The 17,986-nt window shown below is 40.5% G+C and overlaps 1 protein-coding gene across 1 annotated transcript in view; it reads left to right on the forward strand.

Annotated features, from left to right (window-relative positions):
- ZNRF2 (zinc and ring finger 2) overlaps window positions 1-16,628 on the forward strand; it is a 60,141-nt gene extending 43,513 nt beyond the window's left edge. The window contains exons 3-5 of the mRNA XM_042043286.1: window positions 8,744-8,849; window positions 9,569-9,646; window positions 10,774-16,628. Coding sequence (XP_041899220.1) covers window positions 8,744-8,849; window positions 9,569-9,626 — 164 coding nt within the window. The 3' untranslated portion in view covers window positions 9,627-9,646; window positions 10,774-16,628. The remainder of the gene's footprint in view (window positions 1-8,743; window positions 8,850-9,568; window positions 9,647-10,773) is intronic.
- Window positions 16,629-17,986: the final 1,358 nt, after the last annotated feature.

The following is a 17,986-nucleotide window of genomic DNA, read 5'->3' on the forward strand; positions in this document are numbered from 1 at the left end:
TTGCTGTTTGTTTGGCTTTGGGTTTTGTTTCTTTACCTTTGGTAAAGAAGTTATCTGCTATGCAAGACAAGCTGGAATTCGGGTCTCTCTCATTTTTCTTGAGTGTACCCTTCTTGGTGACCCTGCCTGTTGCTTAAGCAGAAACTATGGTTCACCCACCTTTGAACTGGATTTCTGGATTGCAGACCCAAGTTTTTAACAGGCCTAAATTGATTTTTCATCTACCATTTCAGTCTCTTAGTGCTGATATGGATTGGTGGGTGCATATAAGTAGCACTTAAATATTTTGCTTTGTTTTACTCCTGAACAAAGAAAAACAATAGAAGATCTGCATGCATGGATCCCACACTTTTGTTCTTTCTTGCCTGTTTCTATAAGTTTCCTTCATCCCAGCTCTATCTCCAGCTCCCTGTAAGAAACAATCCTCTCTAAATGCAGCAGACTCTGTCAGCAATACGTGCTGGTTGCCTCTGGCCATTTAATCAACCACTCCTCCTTTTGTAGCATACTTGTGGTGTAAGAACCTTTTTGATGGTAAACTCAGCCTTGAGAAGTGTAAATCATTCTTACCTGATGGGAGCCAAGGAGGATGTATTCCCCAAGTGATTCTTTCTTTATGCTGTTTCCTAAGGTATCTTGTTTTGCTGCTATTTTGTTTCTCGTGGGTTTGCCCCCTTTACATGCTGCTTTTAACTCCTGACATTCAAGATTAACACCCGATACCCTGAGAGTTCATGTAATACTGATGAAAAACCAAGAAAACAGCCTGCAGGCAGCTTCCTTATTCCATGTGTTGCAATGAGCAGCTTTGTTTCAGGCAGCATGTGCTGGGCTACACCGTTCATGGTGGGATTTCACAGTGGGGCACAAGTTTTCTACGGCTGCATTCAATACTTTTTCACCCAATCGATTCCTGAGAAGACAATAGTTAGAAGTATTATCTCCCAGAAGCAGCGTTTCTGACAGGAGCAGGGTAAGCCTTGGGACAAAACACAGCATGCCAAGGAAGACTCTTCAAGGTACCTCTTGGGTCATTCAAAAAACAAATATATGTCAGTTCACTTGAAGCGGGGATTTAGTACAAGATGGGTGAGTCTGGCAAAAAGTCTACATCATGTTCTGGAGGACAAGACTGTTTATTTGTGGTTCATTTATGAACAGGTGCAGCTCTTTGGCCCATACCTAGGCTAAAATTTGACAATTTAAAGACATGGTACAAATGGGGTGAATAGAACTTGCCTTTAGAAGTCAGTGCAACAGAAGAAAGTTATTTAGCTACCTTGAGATGATTTAATGTCCAAAGGCATCTTAAACTGCAAGCAGACTGATTAAACAGACATTGGAAAGACTTAAGCAGAAGTTTTAGAGTCAATCAGATAATTGTATTGAGAGCAAATCTTGAATTACTGTGGAAAGGTGCAGTCACTGGCAATAAATTTCAAGATAGGAGGACAAGACATTTCATGTCCAGTTGGGCTGATAGAATTTATCTAGTATAAATACCTATTTCACCCCAACACTTTCTGCCAGAAGTATAAATATGGACTGAGAAAGCTGGTACACTGATCACGATAGCACAGGAATGTTGATGCTTCGAAGTGAGGAGCTTTATTTCTCTATTTGGCCTTTTTTACAAAGCCTCGCTTTTCAGTGGGAGCCCTGAGGTGCAAACTTGACTTTGTCTGCAAGCAAGATACCTTAATTGGACATTGTATTAAAGCTGTGTTATTTATACTTGGGATTTAATTCCTTTTTTCAGAACCATAACTTGTATTGGCACCCTGTGTCATACAGCTCCAGCTAGGTTTCCCTTGTAGTTGCTGAAGCTAAGTCTCTCCACAAAAGAGCTGTTTTTCCTCAATGTGCAAATGCTTCTGCCTTCTATATTAATTAGCTACCTGGACACAATTCTGTTTAGGTAGACTATGACTACACAACACAGGCTTTTTTTACACCTGCTCCCTAAAATGTATTTCTATCACTACTATTTCAGTTTTTATCTTTATCTAACCAGAAGTATTTTTTCACTACTATAGGCCCGATTGTTATCTGTCTGAACAGGAAGCATCTAGCTATTTCTCAGAATTTACTAAGCTCAGAACGTCCTACAAAAATTTAAATCCAGTTCTTCAAATGTGGGTTAGCTAAGAAACAATGACATTTCTTCTATCTTAGCCTAGTGTTGCTATACAAGTGTTGCCACTTAGGCCTTATTCTGCAAATATTTCTTTCCCTTTGTTTTGTGTGCTCCCTCCCCTTCACTTTTGTGTTTTGAGAAGAGGGAGCACCAAAGACTGTAGAATGTTTGTGCAGGAAGTCTTTCATGATGGGTATTTGTTTGTATGTAGCTATCTCAGACCTGGACCAACACTGAGCAACATGAGAGGGAAGGGGAAAACAAGGATGATGCTTGGACTTTGACTAGGAAATTGTAATGGGCTGCCGTGTTGGAAGGGGTGAAGAGTGAGATGTCAAACATCACAACATCCCCCAACCCGGCAATTCATCAAGCACTTTGTCAGTATTTGATGAAGTGCCACATTTGTTGTAGCTTGTTAGCTTGCTTTAGAGAGGTTTAGCTTTTGTGTATTGTGGCTGGGAAGGTATTTTTGGATTGCTTAAGTTCTAGGTGTTACCACATGAGTCGTGCAGTGGTGTTTGGGGTTATTGTATGCACAAAAAGTTGCAACCTGTGCTTGTTTGATTAGCACAGCGATATTGTTTTTTTTCAGCAGCATAAAAGGGAATTTGGATTGAAGTTATTCAGGGGAGCTAAATACTGAATTCCCACCTGCTCAACGTTATGGTGTTGTGAGTCCTGAAAACTGCTTAGCTGTGGTACAAGTTAGAACATTGGATGTTAAATATCTTCCCTTTTACATCTGATCCAGAGGAGGTGGCTTATATTAGAGCAACATGAAATGTTTCTAATCAGGAACCCACTGCTTCTTCAGAAGGTTCCCTGCTGAGGGCAGTGGAAGTTTCACTTCTGGCTGTGAAGGTGCAATCTTCATAGGGGAGCTAAGCTAATGGCTTCAGCTGTGCCTTTCTCAATCTGCTGACTGACCCTGTAGCTGTGCAAGCTGAGTGGAACAATAAGCATCTGCAGTGACAACTGAATGATGTTCCTCCTGCTGTTGAGAGCTCTGAGCACTAAAGAATCAGCTCTCCTTCAGAGTGCCTTTCTGCCTCAACTTTTGAGCAGCAGCAGATGGCTGACCTGGTCATCCAGGAATGATCTGTAGAGAATCAAGGGTATTCCTCTTGTGGCAGCCAGAGTACTGAAAAACAGCTGGAAGGTCGAAGAAACTGCTGGCTCTCCTAGTGCTTAGGGTGGACTGGGAAAGACAGGTTTTGCTTGCAGTCAATACCAGTTTGCAAAGATAATCGCTGAGCTGCATAAGAGAAGCACATCCTGCATGATGGTTTTCCTTCCATTCTAGTGTCTGCTTCTCCCAAGGATATTAACCCCATATAAGAAGGCTGTCCATATTATTTGTATCAGGTAGTTAATAATATTTCTCTCCATCCTTCCTCTAGTGCCTGTTTTGCAACAGAAAACTAAATGAGATGATGGAGGGCGGGAGGAGGGGTAGAAAATACAGGTCTAGAGAGAACACATTTTAGGGAAAATAAGTGTGAAGAGGAAGAAAGCATAGTAAGAAACAACCAGAAAGAAATGGAGGGGGAGAAAAACGGATGTGACAGAAGCCACGAAGATTTAGTAAATCAAGTCAGTAGCATTTAATAAGTGTGTGATCGCATACCCACATGCTTGCTGGCTGCTGAATAGTAAGATACCGGTGGAAACATGTAGCTCCTTCTTGACTCCTTGTGGTGTCAGCTAAGGTGATAGCAGTAAAAATATAGAATAAATTCTGCAATATGGATGAATTAATGCTATACATGTGAACAAATGTATTGGCTTCTAGATGTCTAGAACTCTACATACTCCATGTGAAAACAAGCAAAGACAGTCTCTAGTACTTTACTAAGGCAGTTTTTAGCCATCAGCTTCAAAATTAAATGGATGTGTAGCAGATACATGATAATTATGTACTATTTAATAAAATTAAATTAATATTTTTTAATGGCTGTCTTTTTACCAATTTTAGTGCTGATACGATACTGTTCAAAAGGTATGTTTCAATTAAGTTTCAATTGTGTTCCCAAAAGGGTTGACCTTTGTGGTGTCCTTCACTAGTAAGCTAGTTGTGGTGGCAGCTTCGACAGACATTTAAGGTCTTAAATTTTAGAAAAAATACAGACATTTTGGAAAGTTGTCATACTGAATTGGGTCAAGGTGTTTCTAACTTGGTGCTCTGTTTCCAGTGAACGCCCAGAGAAAAGTAAAATACTGCAGCTATAAAGTGGTATCTCCCAAAATACATTGACATCTCCATGATTCGTGATTTCTGGTTTCTTGAGCCTAGGGCTATATCTGCCTGTGTTTTAAAAGGAAAACCAAAAAGTAGCAGCACAGATTTTAATTACCTTATCCAGAAGGTATGCAGTGCATGTGCTTTTGCAGTCCTCAGTTTAAAGGCACTTTAATCACGGATATTGCCTATAATCCTAATCATGGCTGAGTTAGTGGCTTTCATAATTATTGGATGTATTTTTGAAAGTTCTAGGAAAAGCTTTTAAATGGTAAAGTATGTGCAAGATTGCGAGGGTGCCTGTTTTTAATCTTCTACTACCTATTTTGCTATAAATGCAGAAATGGATTAGAATTTATTTTCCAGTAAAGATAAAAGCAGAAGTTTAGGAGGAAAAATTACTGACAACCAGAAGCTAAAACAGTAGTAACCAGGGATAGAGGAGAAGAGGAAAAAGTACTTGAGCAGACTCAAGAGGGATATACTATGCTCTTTTGCAAGATTTCATCTTTGACACCAATCTTTGGCTAGTGAGTATTTGTTCAAGTAGCTGGGAAGGTGGAGGAGTATTTACGTCCTGTTTGGTGCAGTGCACGTGGATGTGGGGGCGTGGTATTTGTGTATGTACCCACATGTGGGTGAAATGGAAAAATGTGGTCTATTTCCTCTTCCCACTTTCATTTAGGTAATAGACTGACATAAATGTCTTAATCATAACATGGATGAAGTTTTAAGCTGCTTTACTCTTTCTTTTGGTTTGTGTGTTTTGTTGCTTGTTTGCATTTTTTAAGGGAAAAATTATAAAAAATGTATCTGCTGAATCACTGCTGCAGGAAAAGATGGAAACAAAAAACCTCTTCAGACTGCAGTGGTTCTGTGCAAAATGATACACAGATTTTTCTGTAACAGATATGTTTAAAAGTCATTGTTAAATGGCCCTTAAACTGACTTCCATCTGATACAAGCCAGTGTTGGTGTAGCTGAGTGCTGTATAAAACAAGTACAGAACAAATTCTGACCGGATCCCGGTCTAACGGGATTATTGACCCCTTTTTCTTTGTCTGAGTCTGATGATCTGAATCACCTAAAATGGTCAAAAGGTAGTTGGATCCAAGGTGTCATAAGTCTGTGGAAGATTTGGTTTTTCTGTCATCGCTCTACATGTGTAATTAATTATGAGCTTAATTATACGGGCTTGGAGTATGTTAATGTGCAAATTACACATGGGCATTTACAGCAGTTGTTTTTTTTTGTACTCATTCCTTCAGTATTTACATCTAAGAGCCTTAGGTAAGATTCATGAGGTTAACACAAGTAGGGAATGCTGATTCCTCAGTATTCCAGAGGAAGAGGAGCATTGAGACCTGTTAACATAACCTCTTCTGCAGGGGTGGCAGAACTGCACCATGTTTCTAAGGTCCAGGCTGTGCCAGCCGTCATTCGCACCAGCTCCCTCTGGCATGACTAGGCAAAGCCCATTGTGTGCCTGGTGGCTCATCCCAGTTGGAAAACCTGGGGTGAAGCCAGGGAGGCAGCAAGCTGTTTGCTGGGGACTTGTGTAGTAGGGCCAGTAGTGGCAAGAGGAAGAGTACAGGAATACCGGAGGGGAAATAAAAGGAGTGTCAGACATGCCAGGGCTGGTGGGAGATACAAATGTTTAAATTGGCATCATGCCCTAACATTAGCCAAAAGGTGCAGAACCTTGTTAAATTGCTCAGTGGGAGTTCAGACCCAAGCATTGTGCAGTCTGGGGTGTGCAGGATAAGCCAGACATGTACAATAGAGAATGATGGGAAAGCCGTTCACAGGAATGCTTTCTTTTATAAACTGTATTTTTATCGGACAGCTTTTTAATTTCTCTTATCAAAGCTTGACTAAATGCTTCCCTCTTGAGAGTGCTTGAGGGAGTGAGACTGGGATTTAATTCACTAGAGATATCTTAGTTCCATTTTGGTTTGGGTAGCAGTTACAGATCTGATAAAGGGAAACCATGGAAAAAATTACTTTTATTAAGTATGCTCCATATGTATGTATGATACATGCTCGAATTATTAATGGTGCTACTTCCTACAGCCTAACTGTGAGAAGAAAACTGCTGTGCTAGTTTGAAAACAAACCAGTGGGAGGCACCAAGTCAGAATAACAATTTAATGGAAATTAAAGAAAAGGAGGAAAAAAAGGTAAAAGAAAACACTGTCAAACTGACAGAGTCAAGGTACAACCTGACACCCTGTTAGGCAGGGTGGTGGTAGCAGTCTGGTAGAATGGTGGCTGCAGTCCTCTGAAGCAGTGATCCTGTAGTGAAACAGTCTGCTCTTCCTCTGGAAGTCCAGTGGTGGCTGTGTAGCTCCTGTCCTCTGGAAATCCAGTGGGAAGCCCGGTGTCTCTGGTGTTCAGCCTCAGCTTATATCCACGATGGGATGCTTGGTTCCTCCCTCTGGGTGGAGCATCTCACAATGGGGTAACGAGTCATGAGGCAGAGTGTTGATTAGGCTCATTAACAGAAGATAGTCCGGAGGGAGTTATCTCTGAGTCAGGCGGCAGGACAATGATGGGCAATTAACAGCAAGATAGTCTGGGGGGAAGGAGGCAAGGAAACACTGCCCCACCTGATTTTAACAGCTGATGGGGATGGTAATAGAATACACTGCAACCCAGGACAACTGCTCACAGGAGTTCTTGTAAAGTTGTGCAGAGAGGTGGTCTAGGAGGGTAAAGTCTGAGAGTGTCAGGCAAAGATTGATATCTCTGTAGCGGGACAATGTCTGGAGAGTGTTTGCCTCCTGGTGTCAGATATTAGAATCACTTTTTATTTAAAAAAAACCCAAACAACAAATCCAACCTCAAGGAAGTATTTATCCTTAGCACTCTCTTCTGGGCAAGTTGACAGGTAAGAATTCTTAGAATCTTTTGTATTGTTTTAAATTACCTTGTCTCTTTAGTCTGTCTAATGTTCTGAGAAGCTTACAGCTTCTGATAGAACAACAGGAGTTTTTTAATATGACACCCCCCCCCCCCCAATAATGTTACCGTGTGTAAAATACATTTTTAAAATTTTCTTTGTTGTGGTGGATGTAGTTTATTATTTTGTTTTGAGTATTTTTCTTTATAGGAGTACACTTCATGTTAGATATTTTTCACATCTTCATGAAGCTGCTCCACATGTGGCATTACACAGTATTTTTAGTATAACCAATGGATATAGTGGAGACTGAAATAAGCACTGCTTTAGAAACTCAGGCACCTGCAAGAGAGCTGGCTGTCATTCAGTGGAAACAATGTAGACCTGATTTCCTTTTACTTTTTTGCTGCCATGGTAGCTTTGTAGTTGTCTGTCATTCTCTGTGTTTGGAATGCCAGTGGGTTGAGTATTGGAGCCACTGGAGAGAACAGCATAGAGCTGCTGGTTTTGCGTAGAGCTGCAAAAGGTACTCTCCATAAGCAATCACTTCAGGTGCCTTTTGGCAAAGAAAGGGAAGCTTTTCCCATGAAACCATGGAAACTTGAGCACGTGGGCTTCACTTTGCCAAGTGTGCACCTTTCTGATCTGCCAGTTTGATTGCTACATGGTCTCTTGTTGGGAGTGCCCTGTGGTCTCTGTGAGGTTGTGTCTAACTGGAACTTCTAATCTGCATCTGGCAAACAGGGACTTATGTGATCTTCTGTTTTGCTTCATGCTAAGACTGAATTCTGCATCCCACATTCTGGCTAAGAGAAGTGTCCAAGAGAGAAGGTTTTTATTAAAAATAATATGTTTTCCCAGAAACTTCTTAGTGAAGGCCAATTCTTTTGCATTCCTAGTAACTTACTTTTTCCTCCTTTGTTCTGGGACTTGGTAATACTGCAAAAAATCCAGTGTCTCCAGGAGTCATTGGAGCCATACAGCAATGATCTTTCCTTCATGGAAATCTCACATTCCTACAGTAAACAGTTGCATACTTTACACTGAGAAAAACATGGATGGGATGTAGAACATGCTAGCATGGTGAGAAGAGGTTGAAGGTGTGAAATATGAGTACCAGCAGTGCTGGTCAAATGAAGCCAGATGTATAGAAGAGAAATGAGTAGGAGAGTAGAAAAAGCAAATGCCGGCCTAGTGTTTAGACGTTAGGAAGAACTTTACCTTGTTACTTACAGTGCCTTGTCCAGAGAAATGTTACATTCAGGCTTGAACTTAATTTCCATATTGAAGACTGAGCATGGGTTCATCATGAATCTTAAGTCAGCTGGTGTGTCACTGATCCTCACCGTTCTGCAGAACAAAAAATACCTTCTTCTGTAGCTGCCCTTGATGTTCTGAATAAAGAACCTTTTGCTTGTAGTAGTCTGATTTTTAACCATTTCACTTTGTGCTCTTTCCTCAGAGGATGTGCTGAGTAAAGATGCTGGGGAGTGTGCAATATGCCTGGAAGAGCTGCAGCAAGGAGATACTATAGCACGGCTGCCTTGCCTCTGCATATATCATAAAGGGCAAGTATTCCGTAGGATGGATATACAATTTCAGGTTGCATTTACGGGGTAACTCTTCTTAAGGGGTGATTAAAGAAGTGCTTAAACTTAGTTGCTTTTTGCATTTAAAAACAAACAACGAAGAAACAGCAGCAGCAACTTGGAAGATATTTTTTAGATGACATCTTTCTGCATCTCCCCCAAATGTATTTGAAGTTAATTTTCCCTGCTACGATCTTCTCATTCTTGCAAATTCACCTGGATGGGGAAGGAGTGTGCATTATGGCTGAGGAGCTTAGGTCATGTGGGCTCAAGTTTTCTCAAATGCTAATAGAGTTGGGCAGGGAGAGGGGGCAATGCTTTTTAAACCTGTTTCATATTTTGTTTTCGTAAGTGTCTGTACTTTACAGAAAGTAAAATGTCAATGAATGATATAATCAAGATGAAAATGTTAGTAGTGAATTAACTTGTGTATAAAATCTGTAATTTGTAAAATGCTTCCTTAGAAAATTTTAACACTTAAGAAATTCGGGGTTTCAACAGTGTTTAATACCTAAGTATTACTGTGGTTTAGGGTTATTAATTTTTCCAGTGATGTGTGTGTATGCAAACACTTCTTTGTATAATATAAAATTCTACTAGTCGTTGAAATTGAGAAACTAATTTATATTCGTATCCTACTGCTAAATGCTACTGATATTCATGTCAATTGTTTTCATTTTTTGTCTTGTATCCAACAGCTGCATAGATGAATGGTTTGAAGTAAATAGATCTTGCCCTGAGCATCCATCAGATTAAGACAAGATTCATATTTTTAGGTAATGTTTATATATGTCACAACAATAAATATCTTGATTATCTGAAATAACCATACTATTTTTTTATTTGTGAATTTGCTACTGTGTCTCAGAACTACAATATTAATCAGTAAGCATTGATACATATTGCAATGTAGGCAAAAGGTTTCTACATCCTTACATGGCATGGTCTTTCCAGTACTAAAACTGGAAAGTGGCAGGTCAGTGACAAGAAAGCTTTAGCACTAACTTTTTAAGAGCATTTTTCCATAGAAATGAAAGAAAATTAAAATAATACAATTGTGTAATTTTGGATTGTTCCATGAGTACTGGCATGTATTTCTGACAGAAAGCTTTTGGAATCATATGAGAAAGTTGAAGCTAGGTATTTTCAAAACTGCTTTCATGTTAATGCATTCCAGAATGTTTAAAGCATATAAATAAATAAAAAATATTGACATGTTTCTATCCATCCCATCTCACAGAAGTTCACATTTTTCCAGCTTATGTTGTATGTTAATGATTGCAGATCTGCAGTCTGTGTTAAAAGCTAAAGGATAGTTTTATTCTTTAGTTGACTAACTCAGAAACTTTATCTTACATTAAACTACTGCCCCTAAGCATTGCAAAGCATATCAACAATCATCATATTTTTTAGAGAAATAGAGATATCTGAAATTCTGTCTGGTAGCTAAGAGTTTGGGTTTGTTGTTCAGAGGGAAATTAAAAAAAAAAAATCTGAAGTATTCATCACTAGCATTTATTTGTGCATTTGTTTCACATTGCTTCATGTGTCTGTGTTGTAGGGGTAGCAACGAAACCCTCAAGGAAGATATCCTGCTATGGGGATAATTGTTTTAACCTCGGGGCAGAGTTACCCAAAGTGAATAAACAAACACATGCCCTATAGTGCCCCCAATCTCTGGTTGTGGCAGAAAGCCTGCATGCTGTTCATGAGCACCTCTGTCTCTGTACATGCTCATGGCTGTCCAGCCTCATGTTAAATTCTATTTGCCTTTTTCACAGCAGGGATGGTGATGACTGGGGGCTTAGGAAAAAGGGGAAGGAAAACACAGTGGTTGTGCTCATGCTGTTTGAGTGGTTTCTGTGCTGAAATGATGGTGTTTTGTCTTCTGCTTTTCCAACAGCTGCTTCCACTGATCAGAAAACATAGGAGATGTGAGGTTCCCGTGCTGAACACAGCGTGCCTGGCTTGAGACTTAGAGTTCTTTGTGGCTGAAAAAGGCAAAGATGGACAGTGACATAGAGAAAGCATTGCAGACACCGTTACTTGCCAGTAGTGCTCGGTATACCAAACACTCATGCAAAGGACACACAGGGATTTTGAAAATGCTGCACATCCTGTAACAATCGACTCCCCACAGACATTACTGACACTATTTTGTATCGAAGGCCAAAGTTCCTAATTTCAGCCTAACTTCTGGTTCTGTGAAGAAGCGAGTTATTGGACATGTTTCCTACTGCCTCCAGAGGAAGCGGAGACGTTCGATACGTGCTATCTGAGATCCTTGCAGGAGGACGGCCCCAGATTTGAGTGGGAGCGTTTTCACCTTCTCATTGGCTGAAGAACAGTAAATGGCAAACTAAATAAAATCTAACAGTGTGACCTTAATTTACTGAATTCACACCCTGTTTTATGTTCTTCACTTTTTTCAAGAACAGAAAACATAAACCGCTCTGCGTAGGAATACTGTATTTCAAAGTTTTGTAACTAAACCTTTGTCACAATGCAGTCCAAAGAGTAAAACCAAGACAGGTAACTAATTTATATTGATCAAGCTATAGAGATAGTTGAAATCTGCACATTGTATTGCTATTTAAGTAACTAAAATGTCTCTTTTACTGCTTGTGAGTAAAATCGACAGAAAGAAATGCAGCAAAGCAAAATCTTACAGCTATGCAACTTTTTTTAAAATAGGAAAAAGAAAAGAAAAGAATTACCAATTTTAAGTGCTGCCAGTTAAGGTAATTTGTTTAACGGGTATTTTTTTAAAGATGTTTCAGGTAATTATTTTATTGTACTACTCTCATCTCCAGGCTGCCTCCTGAGGTGTAAATGAATAACTGCAAATGTAGGAACAGTGAGAGCTTTTTATAGGCATGGGCAAGATAACATCAAGGTGGGATTTGTGTTTAATTTTTTGAACGTGCGCAAGTTCATGTTTCCTTGTTTAAATGTTTTTTTGGTGGCAGGATCTGTAGTACTTTGCATCTAAACCCTTGGTGTCTTCATGTGGAGACCAGCATTTGACAGTGTGGGTTTTTGTTTTGTTTGGGTTTTTTCTTTCCTTTTTTTTTTTTTTTAATGCATCTACATTTGTTTAATTTATTATTATTTTACTGTATTATATTGGTATAACCAGAGCTCCACAAAACACAGGATGTCTCTGGGTGGGTACACCGAGTAAAACTGTGGATAAATATTAGTTCCCTCAAAGTATCACAGTTAGAATAAATAGGTTTTTTTTTAAAAGATAGGGGGGAATAAAAAGACAGTAAACTGGAACAGATATCAGGGTTTAGAGGCATACTTTTTATATTGAGAATTAAGCGTAGTAGTTTCTGAATTTCACAACACAGGGAAGAGTTTATGAATATTTATTAGCAACAGCATTCTTAGTGAGTTTCAATAGTTAAAATAAGTTGCACAACACTTCAGATGATTTTCTTGTACATAAATAATTCTGTTTTTTTTTTTTTTAAAGACACATTTGTCTCTGTTGCTGCTGTGATTAATATCAAAAAGGGCAAAGAACAGGAGCAACTGCTGCTATCTGGAGAACAAATGCAGTTCATGTTCCTAAACTCTCCCATCTTGCTTGAAGAGCAGCTCTTCCCTGGATAACATTTTCTCCTGAATGTTGCTCTGTAAAATGCCTTTGTTACGCTGCAAATCTAAAGGAGTCCAAACCAGATAATTGTTGTAATTGCCAGTGCAGTTTCTACTCTTTTGGGCTTGCATCAACTGGTTTCAGCTGAACCTGTAACTCTGGAGCCCTGTTGAATTCTCTTTTTCAGTGGGAGCAGAATCATTTTGTCACGCATTCGATTCTGTAGTCACATTAGATGTACAGTCATTCCCTGTACAGAGTCCTTTTTCAATGAGAATATTTGTGTTGCCTTGTATTATCTTGGGGGAGGGAGGGAGGGGATGAGGAATTACAGCACCTGTAATACTCAAATAGTGGTGTTGCCTGCAGGCCCATTTTCCCAATGTTTTAAACTCCTGATATCTTCTGAAAGTAAAACTTTTCCATTTGCATTGATTTAATGGTTACTGTTGGCTTCATGCCTACAGAAACTCACCTGTAGTCATGTAAAGGGGGTAGGTCAGTGTTTTGATGTCCTGTGCTCTGAGGTCATAGATAGCCTTTGGCTTGGGGGTTAAGCAGGTACATACTGCAAACATAAATCTGTTTATGACTTGAGCTCAGTTTTGGTAGTTCATACTTCTAGTACACTTACTGTTTCCTCACAAACCTTAATTTTCTGTATTCAGATGGAAGTAGCTGATTTAAAGACCCAGCAGTTAGGACTGTTACCCCACATTTAGGAACAGTGTTGGAAAAGCAGATCACCAGCCATCACACTGGTGATGCTTTTGCAGGCAAGAGTCCATCGCTGCTTCCATCAGCACAGTAGAGTAGCAATGCCTTGGACTATTTGAGGAACTGGTACAAGGTCAGTTTGACCTTCTTGGTACCCATAAATCTCTTCTGAAAGACTACAGGAGGTTTTTTTGTATCAAAATCTGTAACATAGACTAAGCCTGGAATGACCCTTGGAAGCATGAGAGTGATGCTTGGGTTTGAGAACACCTGTGGAAACTCGCCTAGGTAAGCTTTCTGTCACCATCAGCTGTTAATGACCATGCTGTAGGCACAGCTCTAGTCACAGACAACACCTTCATTTTGAAAATGTCCTCACAGGGGTGGCGACTCATTGTGCTTCAGAAGGGAAAAATAAACACCAAACAAGTCCCGTGTCTCGAACAAGGAACACCACACTTGTCCACAAGAAGCAATAACTTCAATTTTGGTGCGATATGCTTCTTTGCCTGTAAATACCTTGAGATTGCCAGTTCTGTGCTGTTTCAGAGTATTTTCTGTCATCTGGCCTATATCTTCCCTAAGTATGTAAGGGTGTGAAATAATTCCCATACTCAGGTCTGCCATAAACATGCTGCTTGCCAGCAGGGGAAGAGTACATTTGGCACTGTCTTGAAATGTGTGATTTTTCTGAACTTGTAACATACCCATGTCTCTTCAGTAGCAACTCGTGTTTTGAAGTTCATAGTGGAGGCGGCTGTGAGTTGGATTGTATACAACCATACCCTGTACAATAACAAGAGAGTCAACACTGCTGTCAGCACAGGGCACCCTTTGTCCTGGCTCTTATAAATCAGTATATCTATAATAATGCTTCCCGTTGCAAGGAGGTAGCTCATTTTCTTTCAGTGTGTACATTCCACAAAGAGTTCAGTGGGATGTAAAAGCAAAAATATGAAGCACACCACAAATTATTGGTATTTTATTTTTGGGAGGGATAAAGCCGAAAACAGGTCTTATTTGTAGTCAAATTAGCTGTCATAATCAAGGGTAAGTGTATTGGGGTATTTTGGAATGGAAGACATGTAGGCAATGTACAAAAACGTGGGTGGATACCTGTGACCTTGGTTTTTTCCCTGCTTCCCCCCTTATGATGTAAAGTGGGTTTATGACTGAATCTCAAGATTTATACATTTATCCTACTTCTTAGTTTTAGGAGCACTGGCTTTTTAATTAAGCCTTGCTGGAAGGCTGGAGAGCTGGTTAAATGGACTCTCAGGAGACTGAAATCTCAGCAAATATAGGAAAAATCATTTTTATTCAGAAATGTGGATCTTTGGTGTTTCTGGAGGGATATATCTAATACATGAGATGTGCTTAAGAATGCTTTTAGTGTGCTGCCTTTTCTGATTGAGGGCTTTAGAAACTTGCTCCATTTCTTCTGTGCTCCACCAAAAGCAAGGAACTTGGCACTTGAATGTTACTATTCTCTTTGTAAATGATGGCAAAACATGTTGGGTATGATACAGGCAGGGATCTCTCTTGAGTTTCTGTGGCTTTTAGCCACTTTCCCGTATTGAAAGAGAGTATTTGTGTGCAAATTTGGTATTGTTGTGTTGTACCTACTAATTTCTGCTATGCAGTTGGGAGTTTCCTGCTGAGAGACTACCACATGCCTGGGAGTGCAGGAGTACTACTATGGGATCTTCCAGCTCACCTTTGCCAGTGGAGGATTATCTCTTTTTTTGATGAGTGCTATATTTGATGATTCACTTTCCACCCTTCCAAGCTTAAAAGTCATTTTAGTATCAATTTCTTCTCCTCCTAGCTGAAGATGTGATATATGTTAGGCCATATTCCCATATAGATACACTTTCCATGGGCATCACCAAAAGTGATGTAAGAAGTTGTAACTGGAAGAGAAGGCTAGTTATGGGTTTCCTACAATCTAGCCAAACGTGGGGTTTTTTTATGCAGCTCCTACCACTTAACTTTTTGTCATTCAAAACACTCTGAGTGAGAAATTCACGACAGAACTATGTCCAGGATTTGTTTCCTGAATGGACAATTTGTGATGTTTCTGTTTCTCTACACAAGTTAACCTGCTTCTAAACTCAAGTTGGAGATGTTTTAGCCTCTTGGGGGTTAAAAAAACCAACCCAGTCCATATTCTCAAATTACATTTGATTATCTTACTCCACAATTGTAGGCTGGCTTCCCAGCCTACTTGTGTTCCGTAAAGTCATGTCTCAATTAGTACATCAGAGCTGATGATAGGATAAGCTGTAAAATGACCTCACTGTGGGGCATTATTAGTTGTTGAAGACTTGCTGAGGTAAACCACTGTAGGAATATCCTGCATCTGAAAAAGGCTGGACTTGATTCTGTCTTGGATCTAATAAGTTGCCAGTGTACAAGAGGAAGAAGGCAGCCAGGCCACTCACTGATCTTTCTGGCAGCTTTTAATCTGTGTGTTTGTTTGAGAGACTTTTGCCCTTGGGTGTGCTTTGGCAAAGATTTTGCAACGATAAATAGGATTTGCTTGATTTTGGCAGAGTTTCAAGTGTAAGTAACCTGACGTTGCAAGAACATAATCTGTTGCTGAATCCTGTTCCTCTTGTTTTCCTTCAAATCTGTCCCTTTTATTGCTGATTTGTTGTATTTCATAGTAAACACTTCTCAACATGACTGGTCACAAGCTCTCAAGGTGTGAAATTCTAGGAGGAAGAGACATCAAAGCTTCATTCTGTGCTCATGTATATATTAAGATGAAGCTGGAATATTCATTACCATACAGTGAAGAATTCTCCCTTAGCTGATTTTGCCAAAGCACTATAATGTTCAAGGAAGAAGGGAGGTAGCCTAGCTGTAGAGGGGATGCTTTAATGAACTACTTAAAAACTACTTGTAACAAATTTTAAGAGCTGCAGTGTGGCACTGAATGAGTGGTGATCCAGTGTTAACCTTATCCCTTGATTACAAATCTCATTCTGCCTCTTCCTATTCTTTGGCAGATACCTGCTGGTAGAGAGCAGAATGTGTACTCTCTTTTTTTATATGCCTCTTCCTACAGAGCTAACATTGCCCACAGTGAGTTAGAGGGAAGTCCATGCTAGCTTCTGAAATGCCACCTGTATGTGCAGTGGTAATGGCCAAGATACCTTCCTTCATAACCCGGAGCAGAAATCGGAATGTAATTTGCAATGTCTAATGTAAATGGAACACCTTTTTTTGTTTTGTTGGTTTTTTCTTTTTTTGTAATTGAGCAGTATGATTGCAAGTTGACTTAAGTTGTTCTAAGGTACTCTTTTCAGTGGTTTGCCAGTACATAATCACGAATGAAAATATTTTTTTATTGATTTTTAGGTTGTATGTTTAACATTCCATTCATGTAAAATATGTACAAATATATGTAATAAATCTTTTGAAGCACAGTTTTCCTCACACTTCCAGGTGATTTTTTTTTTTTTTTTTAAGTATTGGTGAAAGAGGCATTGCTGTGGGACAGAGCTTCTGTATCTCTGTGCTGCAGTCCGAGCTGGAGCAGAGGATGGAAAAGCAATGCATGGTATAGAGTCACAGCCAGAAAAGCAGCTTGGCATCTCACCTGTCTGCAGTCCTGCAGGTGGGAATGCAGACCCTCTGGGCCACCCTCTGGCTCCTCTGAGTCCCTCTCACTCTTCACCTGTCCCACAGGCAGTGATGTGACAGGCTTGTATCCATCTGGCCAGGGAAGGTCTCAGTAGAAGAGAACTGATGTAGCTGTTGTTTTGCAGGGGTCGCTAGAGGTTAGTGCAGCCTCTGTTGATCTTCAGCAGACATGATGGCCTTCAAGGTTAGCCGAAGTTAGAGCTGCCAGGTCAGGAGGTAGGGACACTCATGGGTGGTTTCAGAAGGAAAAAAAGAAAAGGAACATGGGGCAAAGATGGCAGCGGGCAAACAGTCCTTTCTCATCACCTACTGTGATGCCAACCACCTGGAAACTTTCTCCTGGGAGAATGGCTGCAGCTCTCCGAGTCAGGTCACCTGCAGCAGGTAGCTGTGGGTGTGAGACACCTGGCTGGCTGCATTGCCACTCCAAATATTCCTGCCTGGACTGGTGGCAGCTGGGCAGCTGCAGCCCTTGTGCTAAATGTAAAGTGAGATGAGGACAGGAGTACAGATGAGCCATGTGGTTTTGGATAGTGTACGGGGTAAGTCTGCTGTGGGGAAAGTGTGATTTTACACCTCTCCCCCTACGCTAGTTGGGGAGTGGAGCTGTGGGTGCTCTGAGTAAAAACAAGTGCATTTCACCAAGGTTATGTGGAGGATGTGGGGGAAAATGAAAGGAGTTCACTCTCCAGGCAGGAGATGCTCCTTGCGTAGGTGTATTGCATCTCAACTCAACAGGGTGCTGGTCCCAGCCAGGGCGACTTGTGCAGGCTGGTAGTACCTGCTGATGGAATGTGATGCACGGATTTATGGCACAGGTTCCCCCACAGCTGGGTGTCCATCCTTGCTTGCTCCACTTTTGAGATAAGCCTTTTGGTGTGCCTGGGGGTAGCTGAACCCGCTGCTAAAGCACAGTGACAATTGGGCCATCACAATTCTCTCTGTGGGAGATGATAGTCGTAATGCATGAATTATTCAAGTCTGCACCCAGAAACAGTTGGATGTAATTACGCAGCAACATGTTCCTATCTTTTGTTAGAGTAACTTTTTTTCCACCACCCCTCCCCACTTCCCCAGCTGCTCTCCCCAGCCACCTTCTGGAAAGCCTGACTTCCTTCACTGCTAGTTATTTCTGTGTTTT

The sequence above is a fragment of the Corvus kubaryi genome, unplaced genomic scaffold (genome assembly GCF_017639235.1).
Source record: "Corvus kubaryi isolate FWS band 111438036 unplaced genomic scaffold, C.kubaryi_AGA036_p1.0 37398, whole genome shotgun sequence".
In the NCBI taxonomy this organism is placed as follows: Eukaryota; Metazoa; Chordata; class Aves; order Passeriformes; family Corvidae; genus Corvus; species Corvus kubaryi.